Source organism: Onychomys torridus, chromosome 5 (assembly GCF_903995425.1).
Source record: "Onychomys torridus chromosome 5, mOncTor1.1, whole genome shotgun sequence".
NCBI lineage: Eukaryota > Metazoa > Chordata > Mammalia > Rodentia > Cricetidae > Onychomys > Onychomys torridus.
This window is the reverse complement of record NC_050447.1, coordinates 87,581,930-87,601,682: the sequence shown is the minus strand read 5'-3', so window position 1 is coordinate 87,601,682 and position 19,753 is coordinate 87,581,930. Positions and strand designations below refer to the sequence as shown.

At 43.4% G+C, this 19,753-nt stretch overlaps 1 protein-coding gene across 7 annotated transcripts in view; it reads left to right on the top strand.

Moving 5' to 3' along the window:
- Nrp1 (neuropilin 1) overlaps window positions 1-19,753 on the top strand; it is a 155,351-nt gene that overhangs the window by 79,249 nt on the left and 56,349 nt on the right. For all 7 annotated transcript variants that reach the window (XM_036187526.1, XM_036187527.1, XM_036187525.1 and 4 more), the window contains one exon: window positions 2,336-2,502. In XM_036187526.1, coding sequence (XP_036043419.1) covers window positions 2,336-2,502 — 167 coding nt within the window. The remainder of the gene's footprint in view (window positions 1-2,335; window positions 2,503-19,753) is intronic.

The following is a 19,753-nucleotide window of genomic DNA, read 5'->3' as shown; positions in this document are numbered from 1 at the left end:
ATCTCACAAAGCCCTGTAGTGAACACTGCCCATTATTTCTCATACACCTGCGGCCACACGAAACACTAAAGACATGTTCTGTGAACTCTGGTGCTCAGTGTTTGTTTTTCTCTGAAAAAAAAAAAAATGTGTGTGAGTGTCAACTGGAAAAATATCAGTTGCTGTATTTCCTCCATAAAATTATGTGTGAACCTCTGCAGTTAGGGAAGTGGAAAATGACTGGACACCACGTGGAAACAATGAGAGGTGACCTGGAGGCTTCCCTGGCACAGGTGTCAGCAACTACAAAGGACAATTCCTGGCAGAACCAGCCAAGGGTGGCTGATACACGGAGCCGTCCATGCAAGGATGCTGGCTGTAGGAGACCCTGGGAGACCCAGTTCCATTTTCTTATAAAGTTTTTTTAAAAAGGATGTGTAAACGAATGTTTTTATTTTTTTACATTTTAAATCAATTAATTTAGTGTGTGTGAGTGTGTGTGTGTGTGTGTGTGTGTGTGTGTGTGTGTGTGTGAAAGAGAGAGACACACAGAGAACGGCTTACAGTTCTCTCCTTCCATGTGGATTCTGGCAGAAAAGGCTGTTACCTGCTGTGCCATCTCAGCAGTTCTATTTTTTTTTTTTTTTTTAAAGACAGTCTCATGTATACCAGGCTGGCCTGAAACTCACTTGATAACCAAGGGTAACCTTTAACTCCTGAGCCTCCTGCCTCTGACTCCCACGTGGTGGGATTACAGGCGTACAGCACCATACCTGGATGTGCAGTGTTAGTGACTGAACCCAGGGCTTGGTGCATGCTGGGTAAGCAGTACACCTGTAGAGCCTGAGAGCCAGCCTGTAAAAGGAGAGTATTTCCACTTGTCTTCCATATTTTTCCAACAAAAAGAGTAATGTATTTTTTAAAGATCTTATTAAATGCTCAGGGCAGGGCAAACAACTCAGTGGTAGAGTACTTGCCTGCAATGGAGGAGTCCCTAGATTCAGTTCCCTGTGTTGCAACCCCACCGCACAACAGAAAAATAAAACGAAAAGAAGAAATACTGATAAGTTCATGCAGCTAAGGGTTCTTTTGAAGGCCAGATGGAGAAAAACCTGTGTTTCATTGGTTTTGCTGACCTGATTGCAGCTTGGGATGGAGTCCTGGGGGGGACCTGAGTGTTTCAGAGCTCTGCTAGGAATGCTGATGTCTTCTGCACCAATTCTGATTGGGAAATGAAAAGGCGAATAAAATTCAAACTCTCTTTACACTTAACTTATTTGGCTAGTTAAAACCTTATCTGTGAGGACACAAATTTTAGAAAAAGGTGACATTTCCATTAGTTGAATGTATTGGTCAGTTTTCTGTTGATTCAACAAACTTGAGATTTTCAGTTTAAGAAAAAACGTTTCTTTTCTCTTCTTCATTTTTAATTTATTTTATTTTGACAAATGGTCTCATGTATACTTGACTGGCTTCCAACTCTGTATGTAGGTGAGGATGACCATGAACTTCTGATCCTCCTGCCTCTACTCCAGGATGCTGGGGTTGCAGATGGTGTGCCCCACCACATCAATGACAAAGTGCTAGCATGCCACCTATGTGGCTCCGTTCATGCCGCACAAGCACTTCATCAACCAAACCACATCCCTCTGCCTCCACCAGCATTTTGTCAACCTTAGCCCACATGGAAGAGTCAATAATAATGGTGCTGACATTCATAATCTTATTTTTAAAAATCCCTATTCAGGAAAAGATAATTATAGGTGCCATGTTCCAATAATCTGATGTTGCATATTTTCCCAGACTTTGATAATGAACTCTGTTCTCTCTCTCTCTCTCTCTCTCTCTCTCTCTCTCTCTCTCTCCCTCCCTCCCTCTCTCCCTCCCTCTCCCCCTCCCTCTCCCTCTCCCCCTCCTTCTCCCTCTCCCTCTCTCTGTTCTCTCTCTCCCTCTCCCCTCCCCTCCTTCCTTCTCCCTCTCTCTCTGTTCTCTCTCTCTCTCTCTCTCTCTCTCTCTCTCTCTCTCTCCTCCTCCTCCCCCTCCCCCTCCCTCTCCCTCTCTCTCTGTGGACCTTAAGTTAACATCAAGTTTGTGTCTTCCTCAGTCACTGTCTACCGTATCTTTTAAGACAGAGTCTCTCAGTGAATCTGACTGGTTATGGTGGCTAGCCAGCAAGCCCCAAGGATCTGATACCCAGTATTGATATCACAGGCTGAGCTGCCTTTTACTTGGGTGCTGAGGATCAAATGCAGGGCCTAACGCTTACTGAACCATCTCCCCAGGCCATGAGTGAACACTTTAGTTTGCCACATTAAATTTTAAAATGTGTCTTCAGCCCTTCCTAATTTGTCTGCAGATTTCAAGTGTATGGAGGCTCTGGGCATGGAATCTGGAGAGATCCACTCTGACCAAATCACGGCATCCTCACAGTATGGCACCAACTGGTCTGTCGAGCGCTCCCGCCTGAACTACCCTGAAAATGGCTGGACTCCAGGGCAGGACTCTTATCGGGAGTGGATCCAGGTAGGTGGTACAAGGCTGGGCACAGCTGGGCTGGAAGACCTGTGAGGCATCTAGAAAGGCTGGCAAATAGAAATGGGTGCTCTGCCACCCACCCTGAACACCATTCAATCCACTCACACATGCAGAGTAGCAGGGCTGGCTCAGGTGGCTCCAAAAAACATTCTTCACTGCACTTTCCAGAGTTTGAGTAGATACCTTACTTCCATCACAACTAGAAGATAAGTTTTTTGTTTTTTTTTTTCCCTCAACAACTACACGTTCACTTCCTGTGTTGCCACAGTTCTATCTCGTTGATGGAACACAGGAATTCTGTCTGTAGGGTGTTTTAGATCTTTGTCTACAAGTATTGGGTTTTGGGTTTGATTGGAGTAGAGCAAGCAAAGTGTACGTGTCCTGTGAAGCTAACTGAGGGCATCTGCTAACTGTGTTCATGGACAAGAATGGAATCCTCGTATGTGCATCTTCACTAGTGCCTCTGTTGCTAATGCTTTTACTAGGCTCCCAGATCCTTCCTTACTGCAGCCACACCCTGCCACTGGCCTTCCTCCCCAGGTCTTGTGCTGTCTCTGTTTCCCGGGAGTCATCCCCGGTACCATTCAGAATAACCATCCTTGCACAACCTTGACTTCTGGATGTATCCGCCTGTATTATTTGTCTTCTAGTTGCAACAAAATATCCAACAAATGCAATTTAAGGGAGAAAGGGTTTATTTTGGCTCAGTTCCAGGTGACACAATCTGTCTTGGCAAAGGAAGATGTGGCAGCCTGAGCAAGGGGCAGCTGGTCACATTGTATCAGGAAGCAGAGAGAGAGAGAGAGATTGATGCTGGTACTCAGCTCTTTCTCCTTTTGATGCAGTCCAGGACCTTACACCATGTTGTCCACTCTTAGGGTATGTCTTCTCACCTCAATTAACCTAATCTAGAAGATCCCTTGCAGACATGTTCGAAGATTTGTTTCCTTTGTGATTCTAAATCCCATCACACTGGCAATCATGATTAACCATCTTGTAACCACCCAAGGCCCCATGCTTGGGTTCATGGGGTCTACACCATTATTTAATGAAGCATGTGTATGTGGATAGTCTGTGTATGTGCCAATCAATTGGCCTAATAGTAGGCAGAGGCTGTCTTTCGTTTATTGCCTGATATGTAAAATGGACTAACTCCAAAGAGAGTCTTTATGCAAGGAGAAAACTGAGACAGTTTATCCACTCCCATGTCCATTGCTGTCTCAGTCATTTGAGCACAAATACAGGATTCTGTTTTACTTTGCAAAGGTCAATATTAGTTTAACATACACTTAAAGTGAAAGGCCCATTATGGGAGACTGAACTCATGCTAACCTCTGAATGATAACACGGAGCCATGTGGAAAGGGTGGGAAAAGATGAGGCCTCTCTCAGGATTGCTGAAGCCTGCTTGAGATGAAGCCAGAGGTGAAATTAATTTGCTCATGGTAGCTCGTCTTTCCATGTCTCCAAACCCACCAGCAGCTCCTTGTGAATGACAGACGCAGCCTCTGGGGGAAGCTTGCATTTTTGCAGTGCTAAGCATGTCTGCATGGTAATGCCTTTCTATTCTGGGTAACGTGGACCTTACTCAATAATGGGGCCCCTGTGGTCCTGCAGGGGTTCTGAAACTGAAAACTGCCAGAGTAGCAGTTCTTCTGTACGAACCAGTTCTTCATTGGCAGAAACAGAGACAAAATAGGCACTCCTGAAGCACTTGTCAAAGAGATAGGATCTTACATCATTTTCATTCAGTACACTCTGAGATAGCTTCAGAAGAATGCCATCTACCCTTTCTTTCATGGAATAGTATGGTTAGAAGCATGCCTCCCCCCAAAAAAGGTTTATTTCTATGCATATTCCTCCACCCCTAGCCTGGCTGGGGGCTCAGACCTTTACATACCAAACTGAGCAAGGGGTTACTGTTATCTGAAATGTCTCTGTCAGCAAGGCAGAAGAGGAAGGAGACTGGGGACAGTTACCCAAGCTGTTGAAATTCCACATCTCATTGCCAACTCCTTGTCATCCAGCCTCACTCAGCCTACCTCTGTGGAGGGAAAAGGGCAAACTCTTCAGGGAATGCACTGACAGAGGTGCCTCACATAAAATATTCCCCACTCTTGTTTGCTTCTGAGATGTCCTGGCCACGTAACAGCTTTTGGACACTTTTCTTTTTGAGGTGGTCTCTCCTATAGGCCAAGATGGCCTTGAACTCACTATGTAGCTGAAGATGACCTTGAACTTCTGATCCTCCTGCCTCTCCCTCCTGGGTGTGGGAATCGCAAACATGGATCGAAACTCCTGGTTTTATGTGGGGCTAGGGATGGAACTCAAGGCTTCCTAAATGCTAGGCAAACACCCTATCAGTGAGCCACATTTCCTGTGTCAACAGGAGGCATATTTGATTGAATCTCCTAATTCTGGGAAGGAACTAAAACTCCTCCATTTCAAAAATAGAGACACCGAAACTGAGGAAAACCAGTAAGTGTTGGTCACTCGTGGGACCCTGGACTTAAAGTCTGTTGCTCTTCCCAGCCCCACGTGCTTCTTCACGTTATCAAGTGTGGTGACTCCATGGTCTCTTTTCCTTCACACATGTGGGTCTCTCTCATGAGCACCAGAGTCTGTCCTCTCCTTCCCTCTAGCTGAAGATGCTTATGGTGGCCATGTGTGGGGACTTCACCCCTCAGTGTCTACAAAAGGGGGCCGTCATGAAAGCTTAGCTTATCATTCACATTGAGGCAAACGGTCCTTCTCCTTTGGCGCTCGGAGCTCATTTACACACTTATGTCTGTGTTCGTGGTAGAAGCAGTTCTCATTCACCCATCACCTAATTATGAATAATTTCATGTGCTTCCAGCTCTTCCGAAGCTCCTTGGAAGTGGTTGGCTGGTTGTTTTCATCAGATAGATGTTTTATAAATTAACTAACAAGTGCAGAGTAACTCAGATGAAGGGCCGAGGCAGGCGCCGCTAATCACGCAGCCTAGCACGTACGGCGGCACACACGGATATGTCTATTTTTATGCACATGATTATGCAGATGACATTTGTCTTGATTTTCAGCTTTATCCCATTTTGCATGAAATATGCCCCACAAAACACGTTGCTGTAGCAACAACTAGAACAAATACTTGCATGTGTTAAATTAATAAGCCAACATTGGAAACTGGCTTTCCTTAAAGACAGGAACAGCCTTCAGTTCCCATTGTTTTCTCTAGGAAATTACCAAGTAGCATTTAAAAAAAAACAACAACAACAACAATACATCGTTAGCTGTGGATATGAACATCCACAGCTTCCTGTGAGATCCGTGGTCTGCCAGGAAGCTTTTAAACAAGACAAGGAGCTGCTGGTAAGAAGAAACATGAAGGGAAGTCCTGACTGGAAGGTTCTCAAATGACCATATCCTGCTCACACAAGGCCACTTCACAGAAAGCTCTTGTTAGTGCCCACAGTTGAGCACAATGTAAAATTTGTTCATTTCTTCCAGATTGTTCCCTTCTGTAGTCTGTCTTCTAGGCTACTTGGATTATTAACATGACCCTTTTCTTTCTTTGTTTCTCATGAAGCAATCACAAACTCGGTCTAACTGTGATGCAATCAAAATTCTTACTTTCGTACACATCATTACAGCCTAACCTTAGACTCACGGAAATGAGGTCCTTCCCCAGAAAACAGCGATGTGGCCTTCAACCACTGAAGCCCCACCAGCCCATGGCACAAGGACTCTCAGAGAAACACGGGCTGTGATTTTCTTTTCTTCCACACAGAGTATATATCATGTTGTATTTGTTCAAGAGACAGGGTCTCATAGATCCTAACTGTAGCCATTCACACACAAAGCAGAATTTAATTTGTTAATTATTCCAATGTTTTATTAATGATGGTGTTCACCACACTGTAAACAGATTTATCCTTCCAGCTTTAATTAAAGCTCTTGGGAGCATTTTCCTCAAAACAACTGTGACTTTCCCTGATTAAAATGCCAGGAGACAAAAAAAGAGAAGCTCCTCTAAGAGACATAGGCTGGGTGGAAAATGAACTCTGCTGATCCCGGATAAATAAAAATGGCACCAGGGACTCATCGATCGCCACCCCACCCCCAAGGACTTGAGAAGTAGGATGATTTGATAAACTTCACTCTTCTCCAAAGGGGAAGGCGTTGGCTTTTGTGGAAAGAGAAATGTAGTAGTAGGTTATACTCCAGACAAGAAGAAGACAGTCGGCTCCTTAGCCACATCCTGTTTTGTAAGTTAGCCCTTGTGTAGACAGTTCACACTGGAGCAGGCCTCTGGGAAAGCAGTGGTCAGTTATAATGCGGTGAGATTGGAACCCGAGGATAACCAGAAGCATGGAATTGGGGCTGGGGAGATAGCTGTGCAAACATGAGGTTCTGGGTTCAACCTTGAACCTTCATTTAAAAAAAAAAAAAAAAAAAAAAAACCCTTCCATAATGGAGGTTGACTGTAATCTCAGCATTGAGAAGAGGAAATAGGAGGAGCCTGGGGCTTGCTGGTCTACCAGTCTAGTCCATTTGAAGAGCTCCAGATGACCAGTGAGAGATCATGTGTCAAAAAACAAGATAGACAGACCCATGTCTCATCTCTGGCCTCTACATACACACACACACACACACACACACACACACACACACACACACACACACAGTCTTTAAGAGCAAAGACAAAACAAGTTGGACTTCTTTCAAGTACCACATGTAATAAAGTAATGTTTTCTCTGGTAATCAACACTAATATACATTTTAATCATCTTTTAGGTAGAAAAAAAGTGCTTGCTTACTCAGTTAGAAGAGTGTTTGACTTGAAGTCCTTGCTTGTAACCTTTAGAATATCCCCAAATTGAAAGTTAGAAACTGAAGAGATTTATGTCTCTTATAGTTGTAGACTGCCACTTGTTTTAACAATTTGTAGACAATGTTTGCTCTTCTATTGTGCTTTCTGGATGGATCCTTTGTTCTCAGGTGTCGAGTATAGAGCAGGTACCTCATATGAAATCGTTTTTTGAGTTTTCACAAAATTGCCAGCATCTTTGGGGTTTACAATCTGTAATGCTTTCCTCACGATCGCTTCCATCTGCCAAATTGACTAATCCAGAATGTGTATTCAGCAGGGTTATTCTGACTGTAAACACTCCGTGTTTATAAACCAGACACGCTAGGGGGTGCATTAACTCATTCAGATCATTAGCAAATTGCTGAAATTACAATAAAATGATACTTTATAAATCTGTAACTAGAGAACTGACAGAAATAGCTCACTGGGTTCCCCAAATGTGGAATGACGCTTGTAAAATATAGTCTTAGCCAATTTAGGGAAAATACAGGTGTTCAGTTCAATGTGCATTCGTGTGTGTGTGTGTGTGTGTGTGTGTGTGTGTGTTGTCACAATTACTATTGGTACTCTAAATATTCACCTGCAAAGCATATAATTTTCTTTAAAATACTCCCCCAGGTAAGTCTTGGCAATTCCCTTTACCCTGAATCTGCACTGACTTCTGCTTCCCACATAGATCAGTGTTTTGCACGAGACTGATACCTGGGCTGTGTTCCTTCCAGAACATTTTGCAGAAGCTCCTGGTCCTTGAGCCCCATTTCCTGAAGCTTGTCTCTGAGACCTTGGACTTTCACATTACAGGTCATTTGAAGGTCATAATGAGAGATGCATTAAATTCAGAGTTCCAGGGGTTTAGGGGTGGATTTGATTGGGAGTAAACAGAAACTCATGTGACATAATTGTTTCAATACTTTAACTGACTGTTTTGTCATGTAGAAGTTACCAAGATGTTTTAAATAACTTTGGTCAAGTTGACCACTTAATTCTGTTTTAGAAATCAGACAAATGATTTTGCTAATGAGCAATTCATGTCAACACTCCCTAGAGAGCGTGAATAATGTTTGCAAACAATGTTGAAAGACCCACAGTTGTTCACCAAGAACTGTGCTGGAAGGCTGTGTACAGCACTCAGCTTGCTGTCTTGTCTTCTCATTATTGTAATGACAGTGTCTTTGTTTTTTTCTTAACCCACATTTACAGTTACATCCTGAAAGAGACTGTTTCTCCTCCCTAGGATACCTCAACTGGAAGTGTAGGACTGAAAGTGGGTGTTAAACCATTTTCTCTTTGACCCTGAGATTTGCAGCAAATCATAATGTTGACACCCTTGTTCCTACTCAGCTCTTAGTAAGCTACGTAAAGAGCTGTGTCCATCAGAAGGTGATGTCCTCAAGAGCAGCAGCACTTTGGGTCCCAGCTGGCCCCTGCATAGTTGCTGGTTGGTAGACTGTCTGTTAACTAGAATCAACACTGTAGAAACCACAACTGTGATGTAGGACTGGATAATGTGTGGAGAAGTTTCTTAGTGTGGGCAGGGCTCAAGCTGTGAGGGGTAGGTACGTTGTGGGCATAGGGACTGCTCTGTGACTTGCAGGTTTTTGAACCCCAGGGGTACAAGCAAGAGTGCCCAGGTGCCTTCTCACACAATAGTTCCAACTCCCAAAAGACATTTGTATTGATGTTTGCTTTTTCATACCCAGCCAAAAGTGGCCATCGAGAGGATGCTCACAGCATCCTGGACTCCAGCTCTGAGTCATCAGACGGGGCAGGCTTTGTGAAGGACAAGTGATTTGCTACCAGTTTTTGTGTGTGTGTGTGTTTTTTAAAGCTCCTAGATACTGCTCTTTGAACAGGAGCCTGGTTCTTCTGTTTCCCAAAAATACAGATATATTTGTTTACCCTATTCAGAAAAGTCACATCACTACTTCCCTGCTTGCTTATCTTGAGTTTCTCTATTTTTAGGTTTTAAAAGTGAACTATTTTAGCTAAACAAATACAGACGTTATTTTAAGTCTAAAATACAATCACACTCAAAATGCACAGAGATAAGGATGAAACCGGGGAGCGGAAACAGTCCTGAATTGTCAGTCCTGAGCAACAAGATCTGGGTAAATGAGAATGAGATTAGCACATCTGGAGAGTATGCACACAGACATATTTTTAGATCCCCTGAAGCATGTCAATCAAAAGTTTATTGTTGTTGTCTTTTAAGTTCCAATGTATTCCAGAGTAGGAAACAGAGATTACAAAGCCTGTCTATTACTTATTAATTTATCTTTTCATAATATTACATTTTCATATCTGTAACCTAAACGACAGCCCATTAAGTGTTCTTAGTTACCAGCCAGCACCAAATCTGTGGACCAATGAGAAGGGAAGGCTGATGGCCTCACATCTGTTTTTGGGTGAAAAGGCTGTTCCTGTCTGCGGTACTGAAAATTTAAAGAACTTCTGTTATTATACAATTGGGAATCCTCGGGGAGTAAAATGTTAATGAAATCCATAACGCTCGCAGATTTTACGATAGCAGTTTTAGGAAATTCCTTTGGTGAGGTTTGTTGATTTCTGTCCCAATGGTAATAATTGCACCTTTTACAGAGTGTGTTAATGTCCACATTTAGGAGCAACGGCAACATTTATGCTGCATGTAATGTAACACACCCACTCTTGAGCCTTAAATAACATTCATATTGTAGTTTGAAAACCCCAGAGCAAAAACAAATATGTTATTTAAAACTGGGAGAACCCTTAGGTCAAAACTTCTAGCATATCCACAAATACCTTCTCTGGTGATGGGAGAGAGGTCTGCATCCTGGCATCTGGGCTCAGATGTAGAAGGAGATGCAGAGCCTCATAGCTCTTGGCTAATACACCACTCAAAAGATCCACATCAACATGAGGATTTTAATCAACATCAAAAGAGCAGTTTGGGTTGCTGCTCTGAAACAAAACTGATGCTTGAGTGAGTGTGTGTATACACAAGTATGTACACACCCAACCCCCATGTACAAACACATACAAACATATATGTATACAAAATACATGCACATGTATGAGCATACATAAACTCATATGTACATACAAATACATATGCCTGTATGCACACACAAACATTATACAAAATACAAACACATGTGTGAGCATACATAAACACACATGTACATACCAATTTATGTTCCTGTATGCATGCGCACAAACATACACGCATATGTGGGTTATTTCCTTTCTTCACCCTTTTCCTCCCCTCCCTCAGCCATCTAGTCTCATTCAACTCTTGGTTCCAATAAAGAGAGAAAGTAGATTAAATTTTAAAATGCTCTGTATATCCCAATAGTAATAAAATGCATTATGCTTTTGTATTTCCAGCAGTTGACAAGAGTAGGCATTTGAGACTAATTGCACACATTATGACTAAGAATAATCACACATGTGTTTGTGCATGTGACTCATAGTATTTTTTTTATCAGTTCTCTTTGCCTCAAGGGGTTAAAAATGCATTTATGACATTCTTCTAATTGCCTTGTGTCAGGAGAACAAAGCCGTCACTGCAGCAAAGTTTTATTTTTCTTACAATTCTAATGCTTGGAACTTCTAACTACATTTTATGGATCTAGCAAAGAGGATAAATAAGCCCTTTCATTCTGTTAGCAAGCCTGAGAGGGCTATCGATACTGTTCTTCAGGGGGTAGGTGATTGGATAAGACAGCTTCTGGGGCCTTTCAAGCATTTAAGATTCCATGATTCTATTAAAAATAAATGTACTCGATCAGCCCTGAGCTTGCCTAAGATGAAAATATAAATATGTGGAGCATAGCTGGAACTCATTTTAAACGCTATTGATAATGGTGTGAGGCAGCATGCAACTAATTTTCCTCCATTAAGGAAGTTTTTTCCCTTAGATCAAGTAATTGTTAGGGTTGCCTCCACCGTGGAGCTGAGGAGCTCATGCTGAAACTCTGCATGTGGTGGGGCTCTTTTCCTCGGTTCTCCTGAGCCAGTTTGCAGGGACATGCAGCCCATGAGTGACAAGATGAAGCACATGCATCTCTGATGGTAATGTCTGTGAGGATGGGGCTTACCTACCGCTATAGCCTGCTTGCACCTTCAAGTTTGGCCAACACCCAGTCTTTGTCTCTCCTTAAACAAAAAATCATCTTCATTTCTGAGCATCTATAAGCTAAAAGACTACCCAGACAGATGAAGGAGAAAGCCCACACCACACACCAGCTTCCTGAAGAAAGACATCCTGGTTGTCTCTGGCTTCTAGACTTGAAGTGTTTACACACTGCAGATGCTGGTAAATCCCACCTCAGAGTAGAGAAAGACCAGACCCAGCTAGGCTCCTAGCTACAGGAGCAAGGACTTAGGCAAGAGGCTCTGGGAATTAAATACCAAATTTCTACTGGGAAATACTCAGGATAATGAAGAGAAGTTAGAAAATCACAGGAAATGTGAAATCATGATGAATCCCTTTGCTGTATTAAGAAGTATGTGACGCTTATAGGAAAAAAGAATAAATAGCTTTTTTAAGCACCCAATTTTAACAAAATAAAGTATGAGTGCAGTGAGCCAAATTTGGTGGTTATTTAAACATTTCCCAGAAAATCCAGACTAATGAAAAATGCATAGTGAAACTCATTACTCTGTCATATCAGTTGCTTTTCTTATTTCTGTGACACAACCTGATGTAAGCAGCTTAAGGAGGAGGTGTTATTCTGGATTATGGTTTGGGGGCACAGTTCATCATGACAGGGATGGAAAGACAAGAGGAACAGGAGGCATCTGATTGTCACGCTGTATCCAGTCAGGAAGCGGGGAGAGGAGTGCTGGTTCCTGGCACCCCTTCCCTCCTCTCTGATGCTCAGAACAGGGAGAGGCTGCCTCTGATCAAAGACAGACAGACAGACAGCAGGTGTGTTTGCAGGAGTGAGGTTTCAAGGAGAAAAAGGGAAAATCTGTGTTAGGACGAGTTGGTAAGTCCTGATTGGACAGGTTAGCCAGTGTAGTGAAATAATGAATTTGATTGCTGGTCTTTGGTGTTGTGTCTCAGGAGGGCTAGCTTTTAGGAAGGGAGAGGGAAAGGGTGAAACCTTCGGAGCCATGTTTGCGGTGTGTGGCTTGTTAGAAAGCCCCTCAGTCTTCCTCTCTCAGTCTACCTAATCTAGACGCTCCCTCACAGACATCCACAGAGCTTGGTCTCCTAGGTGATTCTGTGTCCTGTCAAGTTAACAGCATTAGCCATCACATGTTAACTTAGTGTTTTAAAGTATGCTTTAAAAATCCAGATTAGTCATTGCTACTCTCAATCAACAACATTTCATAGTGCAGATATTATATTATTCTATAGTTTAACATGTTTCCAACAATTGCATGCATGTATAATGTTCCCATTGTTTGTTTGGAAGGCATCCATACCACATGGAAAAATTTATTTGTTTAGCAGTTATCTAACATATAAAAAATTGTGTACATGCACACATACAAAACATGCGCATACACACACACACGTGTACACATGACACAGATAAAAGAGGAGGAAAGCAGTCAATACTTTCTTATGTGTTTCTCATAGGTTTCCTCTAAAATCACTGGCTGCTAAGTAGATGGGTCTCATTTAGTGCAATAACCATGATGGTCGTTTTTTCCCAGACGTCTACCTGGATGTTCTGTGTCTACCAGGCAATGTGAGGCACTAATGCATGCTTCCACCTGGAAACTCAGCTGCCCTTCCCAAGCTCCACAGTACAGTAACTTAGCTCTCTTAGAGGGAACTACTGCCGCTTTCTAGAATGGCTCTCATAAAAATCTGGTTTCCACTTCACATCCTATGAAACATTCTAGATTTAGGATATTTGTGTTTCTCATTTTAGAGTCATCTCAATTAAGGTCTTTTATCAAACATAATTCAGACAGATTAAGAGTCATCATTCCACTTCTTTTTAATTCCTAGCATTTTAATTAAAACCATGTGAGGCGATGTGCTGTAATCCCTTAACTTTGCATCTTGGGGTATAACTATCATGTAATTGAATTCTCCCTGATCAGAAAACCTGCGAAGTCCTGTGGGAAGAGAGAAGCTCTTCGAAGCATTCCAAAGCATTTTAGCTCCGCATTTCTGTCTAGAAGAACCTCCTCCACCTCTTATGTGTTTACACTCCTTACAGCCTGGCCAACTGCATCAGACAGGTGACCTCTTACCGTTGCCAAGCATATAGTTGAAGCAGATATATCCAAACATCACTCAGCCAGTAAACTGCTTTCCACACAAGCATGAGGAACTGAGTTCGATTCCTAGGACCCACACAAGAAGTCAGAGTGACAGTGTGTACCTAGGCTCTCTGGGATGGGGAGGAAACAGGGAGGTTCCTGGGGTTTATTGACGTGCCAGCTGAGCCAAGTAGATGAAGGACACAGATCAGGGAAAAGACAATGTCTCAAAAAGAAAGGTGAAGAAGAGATCGAGGAAGACATTTGATGTTAATGTCAAACTTCTACACACACACACCAGAATGGCTCCAGTGAGTGAATGCCAACCACAGTTTCTGGCATGTTAGAGGACTCCCAGCTGAGATAGGAGAGGGGCACACAGCACAATACTGCCCTGTGACGTCTGTGCTTGTGTCCTGTGGTTTATACGTTGTCAGCCAGACATATTTTTTTCATTGTGTGACCCGGGCTCAAATGCTTGAAATTAGCATCTGGCTTATTCTCAAAACATGGAAATAATTTGCAGTTGTATGAGCTGATTGCCTTTGGACTGTGAAGGAGGCATGTGCTCCTCAGAGGGCTGCATGTTGCCATCTTTGTCCCTTTCTTCTGGGGAAGGTTCCAGGGATCTCTCTCTCTCTCTCTCTCTCTCTCTCTCTCTCTCCCCCTCCCTCCCTCCCTCTCTCCTGCCACAGCCTGGGTTTCATTTAGCTCAGCCACTGTGAGTTCTAATCACAAGTCTTAGTCATGCTTTGAAAGTGTGATTTAGAAAATCATCCCCTTCAGAAATGACTCTCAGGAAAGGAATCAGTATACCAACAGATTGGTAAGCTTCCTAGCTGGGAAGTGCAGTCACAGCTTCATTTGTATGTCGTCAAAATGATCGGGCTGAGGGTGATGACCCATGCCAGCAACGCTAGGGCTCTAGAGGCCTCAACTGTGAAGACAGGCAAGCCACACAGACAAACCCTGCCTCAGGCAAACAGACAAACAAAAACCAGAATGAGGGCTTTGCCTCCAGAGACCGCGCAGAATTTGTGACAGTTGGCACCGAGCAGCCTGCTCCTTTCCTTCCGTCTTGTCTCTGGGCCACATTCATTAAAACCTCAGGTTCAGCGATGCTGTCAGCTCCTGGCAGGATGTTTTATGCCAACTGGAAGAGTCTTCCCGACACCTGAACTCACAACCTCTCCATCAGCACATGAAACTCTCGTTACCGGGAGGGGCCCACCTACAATCACTGAGAAATGCATGGAACATCGTGTGAAAGGAAGCTGTCAGAGTTGATAGGGCAGGTGACTGATGGAGGCCATTACTCCCATCTGCAAGCCTTTAGTTTCCAGACCACCACCACCATCCCCAATTTGTTTTGAAACCAAGATTTTCTGCAAAGGAGAAATTAAAGGCGTGATTGACTGTAGAACAGGCAGACGCCGACTATAAATGCTTATCTCTAGTCAGTCACTGAGGAATCACCCCACTGTAGCAAAAAGACGCACATGCACAGAATAGAACAACCACTTTGTATTGGGGGAGGGGCCATGCACACATGTAGAGACCAGAGGACAGCCTCAGGTGTCACTCCTTAGGAGCCACTCCCCTTGTGTTTAAGACAGGGTGTTGTAGTTGTTTGCTTACTCTTTGGCTTTTTTGCTCTATGGGGGGGGCGGCACCACCCAGCACCCAAATAAAACACATGGAGACTTATTATTACTTATAAATGCCTGGCCTTAGCTTGGCTTATTTCTAGTCAGCTTTTCTTAAATTATCCTGTCTATCTTTTGCTCTGGGCTTTTATCTTTCTGTATTCTGTATATACCTTTCTTTACTTCTTACTCAGTTGCTGGATGTGTAGCTGGGTGGCTGGCCCCTGATATTTTCCTCCTCCTTTTCTTGGTCTTCGGTCTCCCTCTTCCCAGATTTCTCCTTCTGTTTATTCTCTCTGCCTGCTAGCCCCACCTATCTTTTTTCCTGCCTTGCTATTGGCCATTCCACTCTTTATTAGACCAATCAGATGTTTTAGACAGGCACAGTAATGCAGCTTCACAGAGTTAAATAAATGCAACATAAAAGAAAGCAACACATCTTTGCATCATTAAACAAATGTTCCACAGCATAAACAAACATAACACATCTTAAAATAATATTCTACAATAGGATGTCTCACAGACCTGGAACTCACCAGATAGGTTAGCCAGGCTGACTAAGAACTACAGAGACCCTTCTGTCTCCACCTTCCCTGTGCTGAGATGACAAGTGTGTGCCATTGTACCAGATTTTTCTGTGGGCTTTGGCAGACAAGCTCAGGTCCTCATACTTGCACAGCACACACTTTGCTGACTGAACCATCTCCCTCCCAACCCAGAACATTTAAATAGAACTGTTCCTTCCCTGTATTTAATATTTGCTTGATTCTTTTAGTTTGAAATCTTTTTAAACTGCCAAGAAACTAGGAAGAGGTGTGTGTGTGTGTGTGTGTGTGTGTGTGTGTGTGTATGTGTGTGTTTCTCCAGTGCACCTTGGATCCAGCTTAGCTTTGCTGTTGCCCAGAGTCTGCCTGCTTTTTCTAGCCCCTCAATAATAACTCCTTACAGATTGCAAATCAGCTGAGCATTATGACCTGCAATGGTGCAGAGAATTTGTTGTTACTTTTGCCAAAGTACAAGAAAGGTATGAGGGATTCCCAGGCCTCAGATAGACAGAGAAATAGCTCATATTTACACATCATAGGGATCAGGCTTGTCTTTGATTCTTAACAGGAAGGTGGGACAGGCAGGACAATGTCTTTGAGACTGTGAGATATAGCACAAGAGTTATTTCATCCTTGCTGCCCTTCGAGGCAACTTCCAGGAGAAGAAACATTAAGTTCCTGAGAGACCACTTGAGAAGTGAGTAACAAGGACCACTTCATACAGGGTGGACCCAACCACCAAGACTCAATGGCACTACAGCTTTAAGTAATGGTCTTTCAGAAGGACTGGAAAGTTTATGATGAGTTAGAATATTCACAGTGTGAAGTAAGGATAAGAGTAATTACATTCCTCCTTACAGGGGACGGTTAGTGGCCCAGACACTTTCATGTTGACTTTAATATCACACGATTGGCTTTTGTTTAGAAGAAAGGAGTTTCAGATCTTGCCAACTATGCTGGACTTAAAACAGCATTGAGTTTAAACACAAGAAACACTGGTGCCCCATCTGCTAAGGGTTAGGGCTATATGAGAGTCGTGAATTAAAACTGCAGAAGGCTGTCACACACACACACACACACACACACACACACACACACACACACACACACAATTACAAAATGACTAAGGAAAGACATCCTCACATCCTATTGGCCTGGGTGTGTGAGTGTTATGTGAAACTCATAAAGGCTGTGAGAAGTAACTAAGTATTTTCTGCTGAAGAGAGGGAGAAGCCAAAGCTTGGGTTGGATTGGCTAATTAACTTGCTCAGCCAGGTTGTTCTTCCGTGTCAAAGCCACACAGCCACTTCCTGGGTCTCTGCGTTGACCACCACATGCCAACCAGAACCCTCCAGTTTCCCTGCGCCCAGAATCTGCTGAGAAGTTCAGTGCAGCCTGGACACTACAGAGATGTATTGTTTCCTTGGCGTTTTCTCCTCTTACTGCAGGACAAAATCTTATAACCTTCCCCTCCTTTTAACCCACAACAAACACTTAGACACACCAAACACTTACTTGCCTTGTAAATGAATAATTGCTGGTTCCTGCCTTCCCTGCAGGGTAGGATACCTAGTACAGGTTCAATCTCCTGCTCATACTCACTCATCTGTCCTTAATGTTGGAAAAGCCAACGTGGGGTCTGGATATCAGAGGGAACCCTGGGAAAGCCACCACACCATGAGTGTGCTGTGGTCTCAAATACTTTGTTTCTAGCCTAGGCATAGAGTGTCTTGCAGCATGGAGGAGAATGTTGCTGGCCCAAGAGAGCAACTCAGACGGGGAGCGTGTCTCTCCTTCCTGGGAATGCCTGGTGTCCCAGAGACAGGAAAAGCAACTGAGCAGTGCAGTGTATGGTGCTGAGCTCAGAATTAAATCACAGTGGGGTCTGCCCTGTCTCCATCACTATCAGATGCTTCATGATCTGGATTCCTGCATGTCACAAAGGCCCACAAAGGAGGATATGTATACATGGAGTATATGTATGTTCCTGTGGTCTATGTGTGTATATATGTAGTCTCTTTCCCTCTCCAGCGCTCCTCGCTTTCTCTCTCTCTCTCTCTCTCTCTCTCTCTCTCTCTCTCTCTCTCTCTCTCTCTCTCTCTCTCTTTCACACACACACACACACACACACACACACACACACACACACACACACGTGGGGGGGGGAGGCATGTGGATGGTATGTGGTATGATATGGTGTGGTATGAATATGTATATGTGTCCAGTGTGTATTTTGGTGTAGAGTGTAGTATGTGTATGATGTGTGGGTATGTGTGGGTGGGTGGGTAGCTATGTGCACATGGACATATGCTCACATGGTATATGTCTAGTATGTCTCTCTAGGTGTGATGGGTGTATGTGGTGGTTGTGTGATATATCTTTGTAGGTAGGAGAGTGCATGTGGTATGTGTGTGTGTGTCTATGTTCATGATATGTGTTTTATTAATGTGCATATGTGTGGTGTGTATGCATATATGTGGTGTCTTTGTGTGATATGTCGGGGAGGGGCTGGGGAGAAAAGTCACCCTTGTTCTCTGGTAAATTCTGCCAAGAGATCCTAGACAGAAGAGTAATATTAACCCCACTTGTAGGCGACGGGCCATTCCTTTTGTTTCTATCTCATCAGGCCTGGCCACTTCCTCAGCCAGTCTCTCCCATCCTGTGAGGCCCAGTTTGAATGCATCACTTGACCTTTCCAATAAAGCCCTTTCTATCCCCGTCCCCAGCGCTTCCCCCCTTCTCTGAACTCTGTGGGGCCCTGTTGCTCTCACAGTGTCAGTGTTGACTTCAGACCACATTTCTGTGCATGCCTCTGCACTTCCAAGAGTCCTACCAAGTGTTTGAATCTACTGGGTGACATGGCATTATCTGCACACGCTGTGTCCTTCGGTTTGGTTTTGCCCTCTGCACCTGAGCATCTCTGAGGCCGTGGAGCCCGTGGCTGAGTTTATGCTGCTTGGCTCTGGCTCCCTTTGTGACTCATCAGAGTCTAAGCAAGGCTCACACTTGCTGGGTGTCTCCTTGTTTCTGGGCAACATTCACTGTTCTCGCCAAACCAAGGGGGACTGCTAGTCAAAGACAACCTCAGAATTAAAATTTTCTTTTTAAGTTTGTTGCTGCTGGTTTGTGCAAAAGAGATTAACCTGAGAATGGAGAACAGTCCCAGAATCAGTTGCAGCTATGTGCAAAACCAGAAGTTGGTTTTCTCTTAATGTAACTATGGTCAGAGGATCCATGCAAGCAACTAGATGACCAGGGAAAGTTGGTTCTTCCTGTCTTGCACTTAGAAAAATAATTCATAGCCATCAACTTATTTTTCTACCATATAACAATATTCAAAGTGGACGCTTCCAGTAGCCCTGAGTGGGGTTTAAGTTCATCAACAAGGTAGCCACAGAGGGTCTCATATTTCCTATAACTGCACAAAATGTTTAATTTCCAAAGAGCTGTTGGATCAGAATTTGGGAAGCAGCATGGGGATGCCATGAGCCACAGAGGGTGACTCTGGACAAAGGAGCATGTCACTTGGCTTCTCAGTTAATTTGTCTATAAAACTTTCCTTGTTTGATAGGTGTTTCAATGGAGGTAATGCATTTAAATTTAGCCCTTAAATGAAATATCCTAAATTCAAAGGCTGCAATGCAGATTTATTAAAAGAACAATCTTAGTTACCAGCATTTTTCCTTGTAACACAAAAATCATGACAAAATAATATAGGTAGAGAATTACGTTATTAACCATTAGAGGATTATGTTATTAACCTTAGGTGGTTGGGTTCTGATAAACATCTATAAGAAGCCAGAGACTCTGCTTTTCAGGCAGACAATGGTCAGATGCTGCGAATTAGCCCCGCTCAGCCTAGAATAGCTGAGGTCCACATGCATGACTAGGTCAGAAAACATGTGTTTTATCTAAGGAAATGAGACAATTACTTAAAAATATTTTCTTTAGCTTTAGTATCAACTGATGAATTAAACAGCCTTGAGTCAT